This window comes from Malaclemys terrapin, chromosome 25, assembly GCF_027887155.1.
Source record: "Malaclemys terrapin pileata isolate rMalTer1 chromosome 25, rMalTer1.hap1, whole genome shotgun sequence".
NCBI classification, from domain to species: domain Eukaryota; kingdom Metazoa; phylum Chordata; order Testudines; family Emydidae; genus Malaclemys; species Malaclemys terrapin.
This window is the reverse complement of record NC_071529.1, coordinates 3,222,687-3,237,750: the sequence shown is the minus strand read 5'-3', so window position 1 is coordinate 3,237,750 and position 15,064 is coordinate 3,222,687. Positions and strand designations below refer to the sequence as shown.

At 48.6% G+C, this 15,064-nt stretch overlaps 1 protein-coding gene across 1 annotated transcript in view; it reads left to right on the top strand.

Annotated features, from left to right (window-relative positions):
• Positions 1-12,775, top strand: part of LOC128829306 (vasoactive intestinal polypeptide receptor 1-like) — a 70,760-nt gene extending 57,985 nt beyond the window's left edge. Inside the window, exons 11-13 of the mRNA XM_054014681.1 lie at positions 9,920-10,049; positions 12,057-12,098; positions 12,683-12,775. Coding sequence (XP_053870656.1) covers positions 9,920-10,049; positions 12,057-12,098; positions 12,683-12,775 — 265 coding nt within the window. The remainder of the gene's footprint in view (positions 1-9,919; positions 10,050-12,056; positions 12,099-12,682) is intronic.
• Positions 12,776-15,064: the final 2,289 nt, after the last annotated feature.

Below are 15,064 nucleotides of genomic sequence, written 5' to 3'. Positions count from 1 at the left end.
TGCTGAGAGTGCAGTCCACGCCATCCTCCAGATCATTAATGAAGATATTGAACAAACCGGCCCCAGGACTGACCCTTGGGGCACTCCGCTTGAAAACGGCTGCCAACTAGACATGGATCACTACCCGTTGAGCCCGACGATCTAGCCAGCTTTCTATCTACCTTATAGTCCATTCATCCAGCCCATACTTCTTTAACTTGCTGGCAAGAATACTGTGGGAGACAGTATCAAAAGCTTTGCTAAAGTCAAGGAATAACACATCCACTGCTTTCCCCTCATCCACAGACCCAGTTATCTCCTCATAGAAGGCAATTAGGTTAGTCAGGCATGACTTGCCCTTGGTGAATCCACGCTGACTGTTCCTGATCACTTTCCTCTCCTCTAAGTGCTTCAGAATTGATTCCTTGAGGACCTGCTCCATGATTTTTCCATGAGGTGAGGCTGACTGGCCTGTAGTTCCCCGGATCCTCCTTCTTCCTTTTTTTAAAGATGGGCACTACATTAGCCTTTTTCCAGTCATCCAGGACCTCCCCTGATCGCCATGAGTTTGCAAAGATAATGGCCAATGGCTCTGCAATCACATCCGCCAACTCCTTTAGCACCCTCGGATGCAGCGTATCCGGCCCCATGAACTTGTGCTTGTCCAGTTTTTCTAAATAGTCCCGAACCACTTCTTTCTCCACAGAGGGCTGGTCACCTTCTCCCCATGCTGTGCTGCCCAGTGCAGCAGTCTGGGAGCTGACCTTGTGCGTGAAGACAGAGGCAAAAAAAGCATTGAGTACATTAGCTTTTTCCACATCCTCGGTCACTAGGTTGCCTCCCCCATTCAGTAAGGGGCCCACACTTTCCTTGACTTTCTTCTTGTTGCTAACATAACATAACATGTGACAGTAAGGACTATGCCATCGGGGTCAACTGTGCATATGAACACTGGAGTACCTCTTTGATTGAATGCAGCAGCATCATTCTGCTATCTGCTCCCTTATGGTTGCCTGGGGAAAGACTGGTCTTATCACAGGTAGGGCTGTGGTGTACATCTTGACCATCCGTGGTAATTAGCTCTTTGCCTTCTACTGCTAACTGTGTAATAGACTATGCAAGGAAGCAGCAGATTCATTTTTATTTTCATTCATGCACAGAAACTCTTGCCAGTTTTAGTGGTAGAGGGATGCAAGGCTTGGTGCTCCTCTTGACTCCCTTCTGCTCCTGCTTCTGGTCTGGGCCTTGAGACTGTGGGCAATGCAAACATCCCACCCTCCTGCAACACTGTAGCTGTGTCTCGAAGTGGGGAATAAAAATGTTCATAGCATTGTCAGCAAACATGTTGCTAGCAATGGGTTTCAACATCTTCACAAGAGCTGCCCCCTCAAAAACTAAGGCATCTACTGCCGGAGCTGTATCTTGCAGTTGAACATAGCCCTTCCAGAATAGCCATCAGGTCAGATTGCTTGCCAAGCTGTAGTTTGCCCATCTGAGACAATGAAAGGGAGCATGCCTGATTCTCACGCTAAGAGAAATATCCCAGTGACCATCATGTGTTTGGCAAGGTATGTACAGGTCCGAGAAGGGGAGCAGTCATTTGTCAAGGAGGAAAACTGCAATATGGTCTTGGAGATCTCCCTTGCAGGGGGCTGCTGAACAAGGGCGGTTTATTTCGTTAGCTAGGCTCTGATGGCTTTGCTTTGTCTTGCAATCCCTGTTACAAACATGGTGTACCGCTGCTGCCTGATCTTCTCAACCTCCATAACGCAATCACAACTGGGTCTGCAATATCTTTAGTGACCAGTTTAACTAAGTCTACACTCTCTTCTGAGAAAGGGTTGCCCATGTCTTCTATGACCTCAACAAGTGCCTTGACATGTTATGCAAAAGAAACCTAGGCACCTTTCACCTGCTCATGGTGCTTTGTGTTAGACCTTTTCAGGGGGCTCCTTTCTCCGCTACAGCTTCAAATTCTCCTCTCAACCTGGCCACCTCTGGTCCTGCTATCATCCAGCACCAGAGGGCTTCTGACTTTGTGTTAGGCCAGCAGCTCCACCAGCCCCTTTGATTGTGGCATTATTTTGCTCATGAGTCTGGTCAAGTGCGATTGCAGAGAAAACATGCTGTGTCTTGGGAACCTGACAGTTTCCCTTTTAGCTGTGTCAGGATATGTGAAGGTTTCTCCTATCTCGGCACCCAACAACCATAATTAGTATGATCTAAGGCAAAGAACCAGGGTGAGAGCTTGCCCAGGCATTCCGTCTATAGAGCAAAGTTGGCCTGTTGGATTGACAGCACATAGGTCAATATAAGAAGCTCCAGATGAAGTGTGGTATGCCAGAAGCAGAACCCTGGGTTTTCTCATTTTCACTTGTCACACCATTTGTCATTTCCCAGGGGGACTCCTCTTCCCCGAGACCTTGTGTACTGTGTGCATACATTCTGGAGCAAGAAGTAGCTTGCTGGTAGCTACTTGGTGGGCACACCTAGTATGTGTGACATGAGACACTTTTCAGGAAGGAGCTGACCATTCCTAGGGAGGCCAGTGGGGCCTGAACAAAGACTTGTGTGCATCTGCTGTCTTCTAGCCAGTCTCCAGTCAGCTTTAGACTTGCCATTTCCAGGTGAAGACAACTCAGCATAATAGCAAAATTGTCCTCTCTATACCCAGCAGGCCAGGCTTAGTATCATTTGGTTATGGTGAAAAGGGGCTGATCCACAGTGAACACTGGCACGTGGTGTGGGTTCCTTATCACATCCATGGCAAGACAGATCATTGCCACAGACTTGGAGTCAGCTGGAAGGGGGCAAAGAAGAGCAGTGATGGCTGAGCCAAAGTCTGGCACTGGCTGTTTGGCATGGTAAGCTGCCCAGGAAATGTCTTGCTTGCCATTGATGGTATCCAGACTGGCTGCTTGTCTTACCGGTTCAAGCCAGCAGCATTCTTCCTGTAGGGCTTGGGTAATCTGTTGGCAGTCAGTCTTGACTTCACCATTTGCAGAAAGGATGGGAGCACTGGTTTTCTTCACAATCAATGGAGGGACAAGTGTGAGAGATTCAAGGTTCTTCACTGATGCTGCAGTCTCACAGTCTGAGTTGGGAATTCCCCAGACAGCTCTCTCCAGCTGAGCACTGGGATGCTGAAAAGTAATATCCCAGTTCCGTGGAAGGAGTCGGTTGCTGTGGTGGAGCTGGGTTTGTCGTCTATCTATGACCACAGTAGTGAACAGATCACCAAAAGCTTTAGAGGACTGACTATATTCTCTTCGTCAAAGTGCTGGCATGCACGGTTTGCCATACTGGGAGAGATAGCCAGTGCTCTCTCTTAGGAGATGGGCAATCCCAGTTTAAAAATGTATCTACTAGCTCACTTATTTTTTGTGTCTGTGCATGAAGTGTCAAACCAGTGTAGACTGGGAAAGGTATTGCTTGAGCTTTGTTGTGGTACAACCTTTCTGTTCCTTCATGGCAACGGATGTTGCTGTTGCACTGCACCAGCTGTGCCGAAATAGGGGGGCTGGACAAATGGAAACTTGTTCGGACTCAGTTTTAATGTTTGGACCATCCAATATCACGGACATCGTTGCCAATAGTGACCAGGCACAGACTTTCCTTGGCATCCTGGATCAAATGATCCAGTAAACTGCGTTTTTCATTTCAAATATGTCCCTTTGAATGTTTGTTGTTGTTTGGGACAGGTGAAGTGCTTCTTTGTCACAATCTTCCTTGTTATGCTTTTTGTTGGGCATGTCCGATAATCCTGGTTGAAGGCAAGGAGTGCATCACGTCCTTTGTGTGCTTGGAGATCTGGGATGTGGGATTTTGGTTTAGCGCTGTGAATGCACCCAGCCAGTGGCACCCAGCAGTGTTCTACTAGCTGTATAGCACCTAGGGAGGTCTGCTTGTTTAAACACTGGAGACACATCTTCATTCAGTCTTGCCTCTTCAATGTATGTTGTCACTTCAGCAAAGGCAAATCTCTGTGACATCTTCGTTGTGTTGCTTTGCTCAGTTTTCTTCTTCCCAACTTTATTGTAGAGAGCTATCAAACATTTTGCACAGAACTTTGCCTCTTGGGCCTCTATGTCCCCTGCACTTAGTTTTGCACGCAAGCTCTGGCCTTGCAGCTGAAGTACACACTTGCAGGCTACCCAGACTGAGGGTAGAAGCTTCATGGTGGTCTTCTGATGTATAGTCATTTGACAAACGAAGCACGCTTCTTTTTCTGGAGGTCCTTTGTGTTGGTCACTTAACCCTGCGTATTTCTTCTGCAGTTCGTCAGGGTGATCCACAGCTTTCTCAGTTCTTTTTTTTTGTCTTTTAACTCAGCCCTCGTGGTTTGGTCCTGTTAAACTTGCCGTAGCAGGTTTTATGCCAATGTCCATTGTTCTTGTTCAATGTCACTTCAATACCACCATCATCTACTCTACATACGTCTGTGGATAGGGGAAGTGAATTCAGTTTATGGAAACAGCTGATATTTTCTGCTAGAGTTTGATAGCTATATCCAACACGCTCTCTTTGTGGTTCTGCTGACTTAATCAACGCTGCACCTGTGTCTTCCTGACAACGCACACACAAGCTTGTATCTTTCTGACACGTTTTGAAGCACTAGTAATAGCCAGTAATAATCTAATACCTTTTGCTACTGTGTAATAGCCAATCACCAAGCAGCTTTCACACTACCAATGTAGCATCTGAAAGAAAAAAGAGAAATGTGATTAAATTCGGTCAAGACTATGTTGACGATCAAAATTAGTCCAAAATGTGTCCTTACACCAATTGTAAAGTTACACTGAGGCAACACCAAGAAGCCATCCCTTGTATTTCCAACTGTAGACCAATGTTATTTGATGACTATGACAATGTTGTTTAAAATGGTTGCCACAGTCAGCCTGGCATGAGTTGGCGGTGGTCCCATATCTGAAAATCTTTATTAGGTCATGCCTTAAGACTGTGGCAATCTTTTATCATAAAACCTACAGGAACCTGGCCAATGGGAGTAGCGGGGGACGGCGCCATAGCTGCCTTGCTGCGTCTCCACAGCGGGGGGGAGGGAGCCGCAAGCAGTGGCTCTCAGCCCCAGGAGTCTGTCACTGTCAGACAGAGACACAAAGGCACAGCCAGGGGGTTGTGGGGACAGACAGATGTATCCAGGGGCAGGGGAAAGGAGCAGCGATGGGCACCCCGGGGCTGGCATAAAATACACAGTACAGAGGGGTTTCCTGGGGGGCTATAGTAACACCCCTTCCCCTGCAGAGTAGACCCGGGCTGGAGCTGGATCCATCCATCACTCCCCCCCCCCGCCTCACACAACCCTCTGCCCCCCCTGAAAGACCCTCACCGGCCCCTGTGTCCCCGTCACCCCTCTCCAGAGAGTCCCCCCTTTGTGCCTCCAGAGACAGCTCCCCTCCCCCTGCCTCCCCTGCTCCCTACAATCTCCCCCTTTGCCTTCCCCCTACCCCCCAGCCCATTGGTTGGGAGGCTCCCAGCCTATTGGCCACCTCTGCCAATGGGGGCTGCACCTGAGGCAGGGCACCTGCTTGCAGATGCAGACCTGCCTGGCCGTGCCCCCACAGCATGGGGAGGGGGAGCCACAGGGAGCAAGCTCTGGGCATCATCATCACAGGCCCAGCAATTCTCTGGGTATTTAGAATCATAGACTATCAGGGTTGGAAGGGACCTCAGGAGGTCATCTACTCCAACCCCCCTGCTCAAAGCAGGACCAATCCCCAACTAAACCATACCAGCCAGGGCTTTGTCAAGCCTGACCTTAAAAACCTCTAAGGAAGGAGATTCCACCACCTCCCTAGGGAACCCATTCCAGCGCTTCACCACCCTCCTAGTGAAAAAGTTTTTCCTAATATCCAACCTAAACCTCCCCCACTGCAACTTGAGACCATTGCTCCTTGTTCTGTCATCTGTTACCACAGAGAACAGTCTAGATCCATCCTCTTTGGAACCTCCTTTCATGTAGTTGAAAGCAGCTATCACATTCCCCCCTCATTCTTCTCTTCTGGAGACTAAACAATCCCAGTTCCCTCAGCCTCTCCTCAAAAGTCATGTGCACCAGCCCCCTAATCATTTTTTTGCCCTCCGCTGGACTCTTTCCAATTTTTCCACATCCTTCTTGTAGTGTGGGGCCCAAAACTGGACACAGTACTCCAGATGAGGCCTCACCAATGTCGAATAGAGGGGAATGATCACATCCCTCGATCTGCTGGCAATGCTCCAACTTATACAGCCCAAAATGCCATTAACCTTCTTGGCAACAAGAGCACACTGTCGACTCATATCCAGCTTCTCATCCACTGTAACCCCTAGGTCCTTTTCTGCACAACTGCTGCCTAGCCACTCGGTCCCTAGTCTGTAGCAGTGCATGGGATTTAATTTCACTGAGGCAAGTAATTCAGTCTACTCTTCCGTTCCAGACAGTTTGTGGCTAAGAAAACTTACAATTTCTTCACAAAGAAGTCCATTTATAGTTTTTCACTTAAGAAGTATATTTTCTGGTTGTTCATAAGCTCATTTATTTTGTTAACTCGGTTTCAAAGGCAATTTTAAAAGTCACTTGAATTGTACCTGTTTTTTTCTATTGGTCCAAAAACACATGGAAGATGTGCAGATGTTTATTTCTGTGGGCCAAACCACCCTGTGTAGAAATGTAACTGTCGGAACTAGAAAAGCTCTGCAAGGGTAAGGGTCCCTTCAGGAAATTGTCCTCAAGTCATTAATTCTTCTGGGCATTCCACTCTATTGCTCCCTCCTATAGTGATAGTGATCAGTGTCTCCACCCACAGGGGAGAGACAGAAGACTTGGTCAACCCCGCAGTGACTCTGCCTCTATCCTTGTTCTCTCTCTGCTCCCTCTATCAGCCCCTTTGGTCTCCCTAGGATTCCCCCTACCATTACTCCGTCTGGGTCTTCTTTCTCTGGAGCTTCTCATGAAGTAAAGTCTGTCATTACAGGTTCTTATCTCTGTAATGTATTTCATTTTGATGTATTTATTAAGTGTTAATTAATGCACTATGGTAGTCCCCTTCAGCCCTCTGTATAAATTAATTTTCTTCTTTCCATATGTTTTGCCCATAGGGTTTTCTGCAGCCCTAGGGCAGCCAGCAATAACCTCTGTGCCTTAGCAATGGGGTGAGGGAAGGGGACCATGGGTTCCCTATTTATATGATTTACAAGAAGTGTTATCATTATTCAGGGTACCAAATGTATTTAAATGATTTAAGTGCTTTGTAAAATCCCAAAGCTCATTTTCATTTCTCATATAATAATCTCATATACACAAATTTTTCATTAATTATATTAATTGAATTTATTGTTATTATTATTGTTATTATTATTATCTAGGTTACTGTTTTTTTTTCCAATGAGGAAAATTGTGTGCTATTTTATGGGTTGAATGATTGAATGACATAATACCCTCCCCCCACAATGTCCATCACTAAGTCCAGTAATTTTGTTAAGTGTCCATCACGCAACATGGTGGTGCCCTGTGCATCAGGGGGACAGGGGGTCCAGGGCGGCCTGGGAGGTTAGCGGGGGGGCCTGGTGCTGGCAGCAGCAAGTGACTCGGTCCCAGCCCACTCTGCTCCACCCCGCTGGTTCCTGGCATTGCTCAGGGGCAGGGGCTTGGGGGATGGGGTGGAGTGGGGGATGGGTGGGAAGAGGCAGGGTGTAGCGGGGCATGCTGGGGCCAGGTTGCTCGCTGTTGCCAGCACCAGGCCCCCCACTAACCCCCCAGGCCACCTTGGACCCTTCATCCCCCTGAAGCACGGGGCCCCACAAAGTGCAGAGCCTAGGGCGGTTGCCCCGATCCGTCCTATAGATGGGACAGCTCCGATTGGTCACCACCAAAAATTATACAAACCTGCCGCCCATGGCTATGATGATGATACACCTTCCAAGATCCATGGGTCCTACACATGCCTATCACATGTGGTGTACCTCATCCAGTGCACTAAATGCCCCAGCAACAACACTGTGGTGAAACCAATCACTACGCTCTCAAACAAACTCACACAGGAAAATGATAGACAAAAATACCCTTTCACCTGTGGGTGAGCACTTCACAAAAAGCGATCACTCTGTGTATGACCTCTCAGGCCGCATCCTCAAAGGCGACCTGCACAACCTTCAGAAGACAAGTGTGGGAGCTTAAATTCATAACTGCTAGACACTAAAAATCATGGACTAAATAGAGAAACTGGATTTATGGCTTATTACAACACTAACCCACTAACACCACCTCCCCTCAACATTTCATAGAATCATAGAATCATAGAATATCAGGGCTGGAAGGGACCTCAAGAGGTCATCTAGTCCAACCCCCTGCTCAAAGCAGGACCAATTCCCAACTAAATTATCCCAGCCAGGACTTTGTCAAGCCGGGCCTTAAAAATCTCCAAGGAAGGAGACTCCACCACCTCCCTAGGTAACACATTCCAGTGCTTCACCACCCTTCTAGTGAAATAGTGTTTCCTAATATCCAACCTGGACCTCCCCCACTGCAACTTGAGACCATTGCTCCTTGTTCTGTCATCTGCCACCACTAAGAACAGCCGAGCTCCATCCTCTTTGGAACCCCCCTTCAGGTAGTTGAAGGCTGCTATCAAATCCCCCCTCATTCTTCTCTCCTGGAGACTAAACAATCCCAGTTCCCTCAGCCTCTCCTCATAAGTCATGTACTCCAGACCCCTAATCATTTTTGTTGTCCTCCGCTGGACTCTTTCCAATTTTTCCACATCCTTCTTGTAGTGTGGGGCCCAAAACTGGACACAGTATTCCAGATGAGGCCTCACCAATGTCGAATAAAGGGGAACGATCACGTTCCTCGATCTGCTGGCAATGCCCCTACTTATACAGCCCAAAATGCCATTAGCCTTCTTGGCAACAAGAGCACACTGTCGACTCATATCCAACTTCTCGTCCACTGTGACCCCTAGGTCCTTTTCTGCAGAACTGCTACCTAGCCATTCGGTCCCTAGTCTGTAGCAGTGCATGGGATTCTTCCGTCCTAAGTGCAGGACTCTGCACTTGTCCTTGTTGAACCTCATCAGGTTTTTTTTGGCCCAATCCTCTAATTTGTCTAGGTCCCTCTGTATCCTATCCCTACCCTCTAGTGTATCTACCACGCCTCCTAGTTTAGTGTCATCTGCAAACTTGCTGAGAGTGCAGTCCACACCATCCTCCAGATCATTAATGAAGATATTAAACAAAACTGGACCCAGGACCGACCCTTGGGGCACTCTGCTTGAAACCGGCTGCCAACTAGACATGGAGCCATTGATCACTACCTGTTGAGCCCGACGATCTAGCCAGCTTTCTATCCACCTTACAGTCCATTCATCCAGCCCATACTTCTTTAACTTGGCGGCAAGAATACTGTGGGAGAATACTGAAAAAATTTCATTTTTTCTCTCTCCTTTTCCCCCTATGAGTGGAGGAATGTTAACAGGCCACTTCACCTTGAATGGTCCCTTGAAGTGTGTTAACTACTTATGCAAAACAATCTGTTCCACCTTGTATTTAACTGTGACACTCTGAGGACCTTTTCCAGACCTGAAAAAGAGCTCTGTGTGGCTTGAAAGCTTGTCTGCCTCGCCAACTGAAGTTGCTCCAATAAAAGATATCACCTTCCCCACCTTGCCTCTCTAATATCCTGGAACCAACATGGCTCCAACTACTGGGTCACTTTTCCTGACCCCTCCCCAAGTGACACTTGTTCTGCAACAAACCTAGTGAGGTGTCACTTAAACGGATGTAGAAAGGCCAGATGCACTATTCAGTTTTAATACTTTCCCGATAGCTCTATTACCTGGGAAAGTATTAAAACTGAATACTGGAGGGGAGAGCATTTTTAATTCACTAACAGTGCGAACACAGCGATTCTTGTATAACCAGAACCTGTCACTTTGATTCTTCCCAGGAGACTGGCAAAATCCACACTGCTTCTCATCCCCCTCTTTGGGGTTCACTACGTGGTGTTCGCCCTCTTCCCGGAACATATTGGCGTTGAAGCAAGACTCTATTTCGAACTGGTTCTTGGCTCCTATCAGGTATGAGAGTGAGGGAGCAGCTGGCACAGAGAGGCAATAACAGAAGCCACAGCTGTGAACATGGGCCCAGACTCTCTCTCCCTGTGCCACCCATGTGCAGCCCCTTGCACCCTGTGCACTGTCCACACATCAAAACAGGGCAGGGAGGGGAATGCCGCAGGCTGACAGAGGCAGGAAATGGGCTCTTATTTTTTTATTTAAAGAAAGAGAACAACTACAAAATAAGAGGGGGGAATACAGTCGAAGAAGACGTCTGACTGTCCATGAATGCAAACGGAGCGTCACCCTTTCGCTGCATGTCAAACTAACAGCCAGAGTGTGACTGTAACCAGCTCAGTACTACCCTGATTCCCTCCCCCGATGCAATTACCCAGAATCCCCAGGCATAATCCCTATTTTACCAAGGAACAGAATGTATCATTGCTGTGAGGGCTGCAAACCAGCCAGATAAACTCCATGTGGCTGCTATGAATAGTTAAGCCCAAACAGCAGCAACCACCTTCTTTAGCTAAACATCCACACAGTATTTGTAACAGCATCAATAAAACGGCCATATTGTGTTACCCACAATGCTAGGCGACTAAGAGGTGAAATTTGCATCCCACTTCTGCCAACTTCTTTGTCTCAAGCATCAGGGACCCTCTCTCTGCATGGAGGATACCCAGGTAAATAAGATACAGGAGACTTTCCCTCTTCAGCTGATACCTGTGTTGCACATGAGAAGTGGCTCAGATGGAAGTTGAGAGCCTACATACCTTTGAGGATCTGAGCCGAGGTCAGTGGGACCCCAGCACCCTGCACCCATCCTTGGTCCCCATTTCACTTCTGGTGACCACAGAAGGCCTTGGTCTTGATCTCCAAAGCCCTCCGTGGATCAGGACCCAGCTACATCAGAAACCAGCTCTGCATCCGGGACTCTATGAGACCTCTGCATTCCTCCGGGCCACACAACTAACCAAGTTTAGAGCATCACATCCAAGAGTTGGAGACACGGCACTCTATGTGGAATGAGCTACTCTAGAAGATTAGACTAAATCAAAGTTTAGTTGGGAAGATGCTGCAAGAAAAACCTGCAGGCTCATGCTTACCTGCCATGGCTGAAACCAGGAGGAGAAGATCTACTGCACTCGTCCAGCCCTTAGATGTGATGTAATGAGCGCCACAGGAAAACCTAAGATAGAAAAGAATGAACACCAGGCCAGGCCAGATGTGATCACTGAGCTTCTCTCTGGCCTTGTCTAGCTGTGGCTCCTAATGCCCGTCTTTTCCGAAGTGCCGCCCGATTCTGGCCTCCTCACCTTCTGGTGCCCTGATTCAGATTTGCGCTAATCTTCTGAGCCTCAGACATTTGACTCTTTAACTTCTCTTCCGGCAACTTAGAAACTCCACAAATGCACCCGAATTCCACTTAGGAGCCTTTTCCAGTGAACCTCCCCAGCCTGGCATCAAGCACAGGGAGGGTGTAATTATAATTCAGGGAGACCAAAGCAAAGAGAGAGATCCACCCTATTAAGCAATATGCATGCACCTATACTGTGGCCCACTGCCCAGAGACCACCAGCCAAAGGCCACAGCCAGTCTTCTGTTCGGGGATAAAATGGGAAGACCTGCCTCCCAGCGCAGCCCTCTTGAACCCCTCAGGGACGCTCTCCCCCAGAGACTCCTGTCTGCAGGCCTAGAACCCCCTCATCCACTCTGGCGGTGGCCATATTCTGAGCAGATCCCTCCAGGCAAACACAGTAGGAGACAAAGTCCCAGGGCAGATCTGGTGGGCCCATCATCAGAAGCCCACCTCCATTCTCAAATAACGAACCTAGCTCATAGGGTCTCAGAAAGGCTCCCAGAGGCAGGTCCTGGGCTCATCTGCCCTCTGGTTTCAGAGCTGGCCATGTGGGGCCAGACACAACTCCCCTGGGAGGAGTCTAGTCCTGGGGCTTTCCAGGAGGGTGGAGAAATGCAGCAACATGTTTGTTTTGTGAAACTTCTTCCCTTGCTGTTGTATTTCAGGGGTTCCTGGTGGCTCTGCTGTACTGCTTCCTGAATGGGGAGGTGAGTGACTTCCCTTCAACACACACGTGTGCACACACGCATACACAAACACATGCACCTGTGCACACAAATTCACTTGTGAACACATGCACACAGATACATGCAGTGCACACATGTATACATATACACACAAGGATACACACACTGCATTGTCTCAAGGTTCCTTTTAGCAGGGCAGGAGGCTTTTCTAATGAACCTCCCCAGTGCGGTGTCTAGCACAGGGATTGTGTCCTTATAACCACGTCCCTCCTAGGCTCCAGCCCAACCAGCTGTTGCCATCTGTAGCTGTTAAAGGGAGCTCCCTGAGTGCAAGGGGAGGGAGTTTCTGACACTGGGAGCCTAAATCAGTTGAGCTGATGATGTAAAAAGCCACCTTTCATTGGCCTGTAGATATGAGACTCTGCATCCCTGTGGACCCTTCCCTGTGAGGCTCTCAAAGCCCTTTGCCAAACCTGAATGAGTCCTCGGGGGAGGGGTCTGGGTACTGGCCTCCATTTCCTATGGGTTGAAGTGGAGCTCAAAGTGGGGAAGGCCCAGCTTTTCCCAGCGCTGTTCCAAGGTGCTTCTCTGCTGGGCTGTTCCAGGTGCAGGCTGAGATCCAGAGGAACTGGGGCAAATGGCAGTCGTCCATGGAGAGCAATGTCTTCAACCTGGTGACCCAAGACTTTACAGCCTGAGAAGGGAAAGAGCTGGTGATAAACAGCTTCCCAAAGCCTGACCGCTACTCCGTGCCCCGCAGCAGCAGCCCCAGCGGGGAGTAGGGCAGTGCCTTGCATTCCACTTTGCCACCCAGTTTGTTTCAGCTTCCTTGGCCAAACATACAGAGATGGGGACTGAGGGAAAAGACCTTGTAGATCCACTCTAGCCCCTCCCCAGAGGTTGCTGCAGGGTCGTACTCTGCATTCTATTCTCCAGGGCTTTGTCCAGCTTTGTGTTCAGTATCCCAAGAAACAGACCTTCCTCCCTTTCCCTCGGGGAAATGCCACACAGGCAAAGATTTTGCACTTGGGAAAAATTTCCAGAGAGTCAGGCTGTATTCTCCATTCATTGCCTTCCTCCTAGTTATAAGTCATGCACTGCTCTAATTCACTCTTCTCCCTCCCTGCCATGGGCCCCCACCCTGCTCTCAGCTGTTGTGACTCACATCCCTCACACATATCCAACCCGCCAGTCTCCTTAGCAGGTGTGTTACCCTTCTTGTAAATATTTGGGGGTTTTCTCCATCTTTCTGGTCCTGAGCTGCACGGGATGCAGCTGTCAGCATTGCCTGATGTGACCTGCCCGGGCCATATAGAGAAAGGCAATTGTATTCCTGCACCATGATGCGCTACCTGCCCCGAAGGCCTCTCTTTTGCTGCCATAGTGTGTTTGTCCTTTACACTCACTCCCAAGGCATTTCAGCCTGATTACTGGCAGGTTTTTCTCCTCTCCCCCAAGACACTTTTTCTCGGGTGGCTTTGCATGTTTTCAAGCTGAATCTTATTTTCTGTGATTCCTGTTCCTCTTCTTGGTGCTCACAGCTCCTCCTGGCTTAGTGCCATCTGTAGAGTTCGTCAGCATGTGGCTTTCTCCCTCTGCCCAGCCCAGTAATGAAGATGTTGGCTGAGGCCTGCCCTTGCACAACACACATCCCCAGCTGTGTGCCTTGCTGTTTACCGCTGGCTGATACGTCACCCTTTGGCTTTGGTTCTTTTAGCCCTGTCCCTGCCCACAGGACAGGCTTCCCACACCCGGCAGTTGGAATCAGAGTGGACAGGGTTCGCTCCTGTGCAAGAAGCCAGCATTAGGGCGAGGTCCTGCTTCAGTCCCACTTTTTTAGGCTTTTAATGATGTCTTGGCTTCATGCAGGCCCTGTGCATGGGGTTGATTTCGCCCTGTAGCAGGATTTGGTGAGACACTGAACTGGGCTCTCCCCAGAGCTGAGCACCACAGGCTGGGTGCACACTGGGTGCTGAATGCCTCTGAAAATCTGGCCCTGTGTCAAGCCATCATCATCACCAGTCTTCCCACACCATCAGGGTGTATGTAGCCTTTATTTTTATTTAAAGGTAATTTTAGTGCTGTTCTATTACACCATCGAGGGCTCGGCTCTGACGGCCACAGTTCAGCAGAGCTCTCTCTGCCCGTTCTAGCTCTAGCGCTCATAGGAACATATGAAGCCGTAAGCAAGTAACAGACAATCACAAGAAGAAGGTTTATTATCTTGTATCCATTTTATTAATGTTACCAAAGCATGTACAACACCTAGATCGATCCAGGCACCAGTTCTAACTGCAGCCAGACTCATATCCTCCTAGACAGCATTAGGATCTGGTGGGTCTCTCATGGATTGATCACCAGTACAGGGATGCTTCCTGCTGGAGTTTGCCCATAGGAAGCTCAATTTTCCCGCTCCGGGCACCCCCTTTTTATAATGTGATTCTGCCTGTACTTATAGTCCGTGCATGTACATGTGTCACCCCTCTTTTTCATTATTGGTCCTCTAAAAACAGAAGGGACCCCGATTTCTATAGAATCATAGACTATCAGGGTTGGAAGGGACCTCAGGAGGTCATCTAGTCCAACCCCCTGCTCAAAGCAGGACCAATCCCCAACTAAATCATCCCAGCCAGGGATTTGTCAAGCCTGACCTTAAAAACCTCTAAGGAAGGAGATTCCTCCACCTCCCTAGGGAACCCATTCCAGTGCTTCACCACCCTCCTAGTGAAAAAGTTTTTCCTAATATCCAAAAAAGGTCATGTCTAGGTCATGTAGGTTCTCTTTATTCTCATTGGCATTGACGCACAACCTGTATCAGATGCATGTGGGAGACAGATGTGCCTCTACCACATTTTTATGATTTAAAATTAATCTTCCAGCTAATTTTTCGCAATGTTACCCCTTAGTGCCTCTTTTCCCATCACCTCAGCGCATCGGGTTATTCTTCAGTCACTTACTTCTGTCAGCATTTCTTAGCTCCAGGGCCT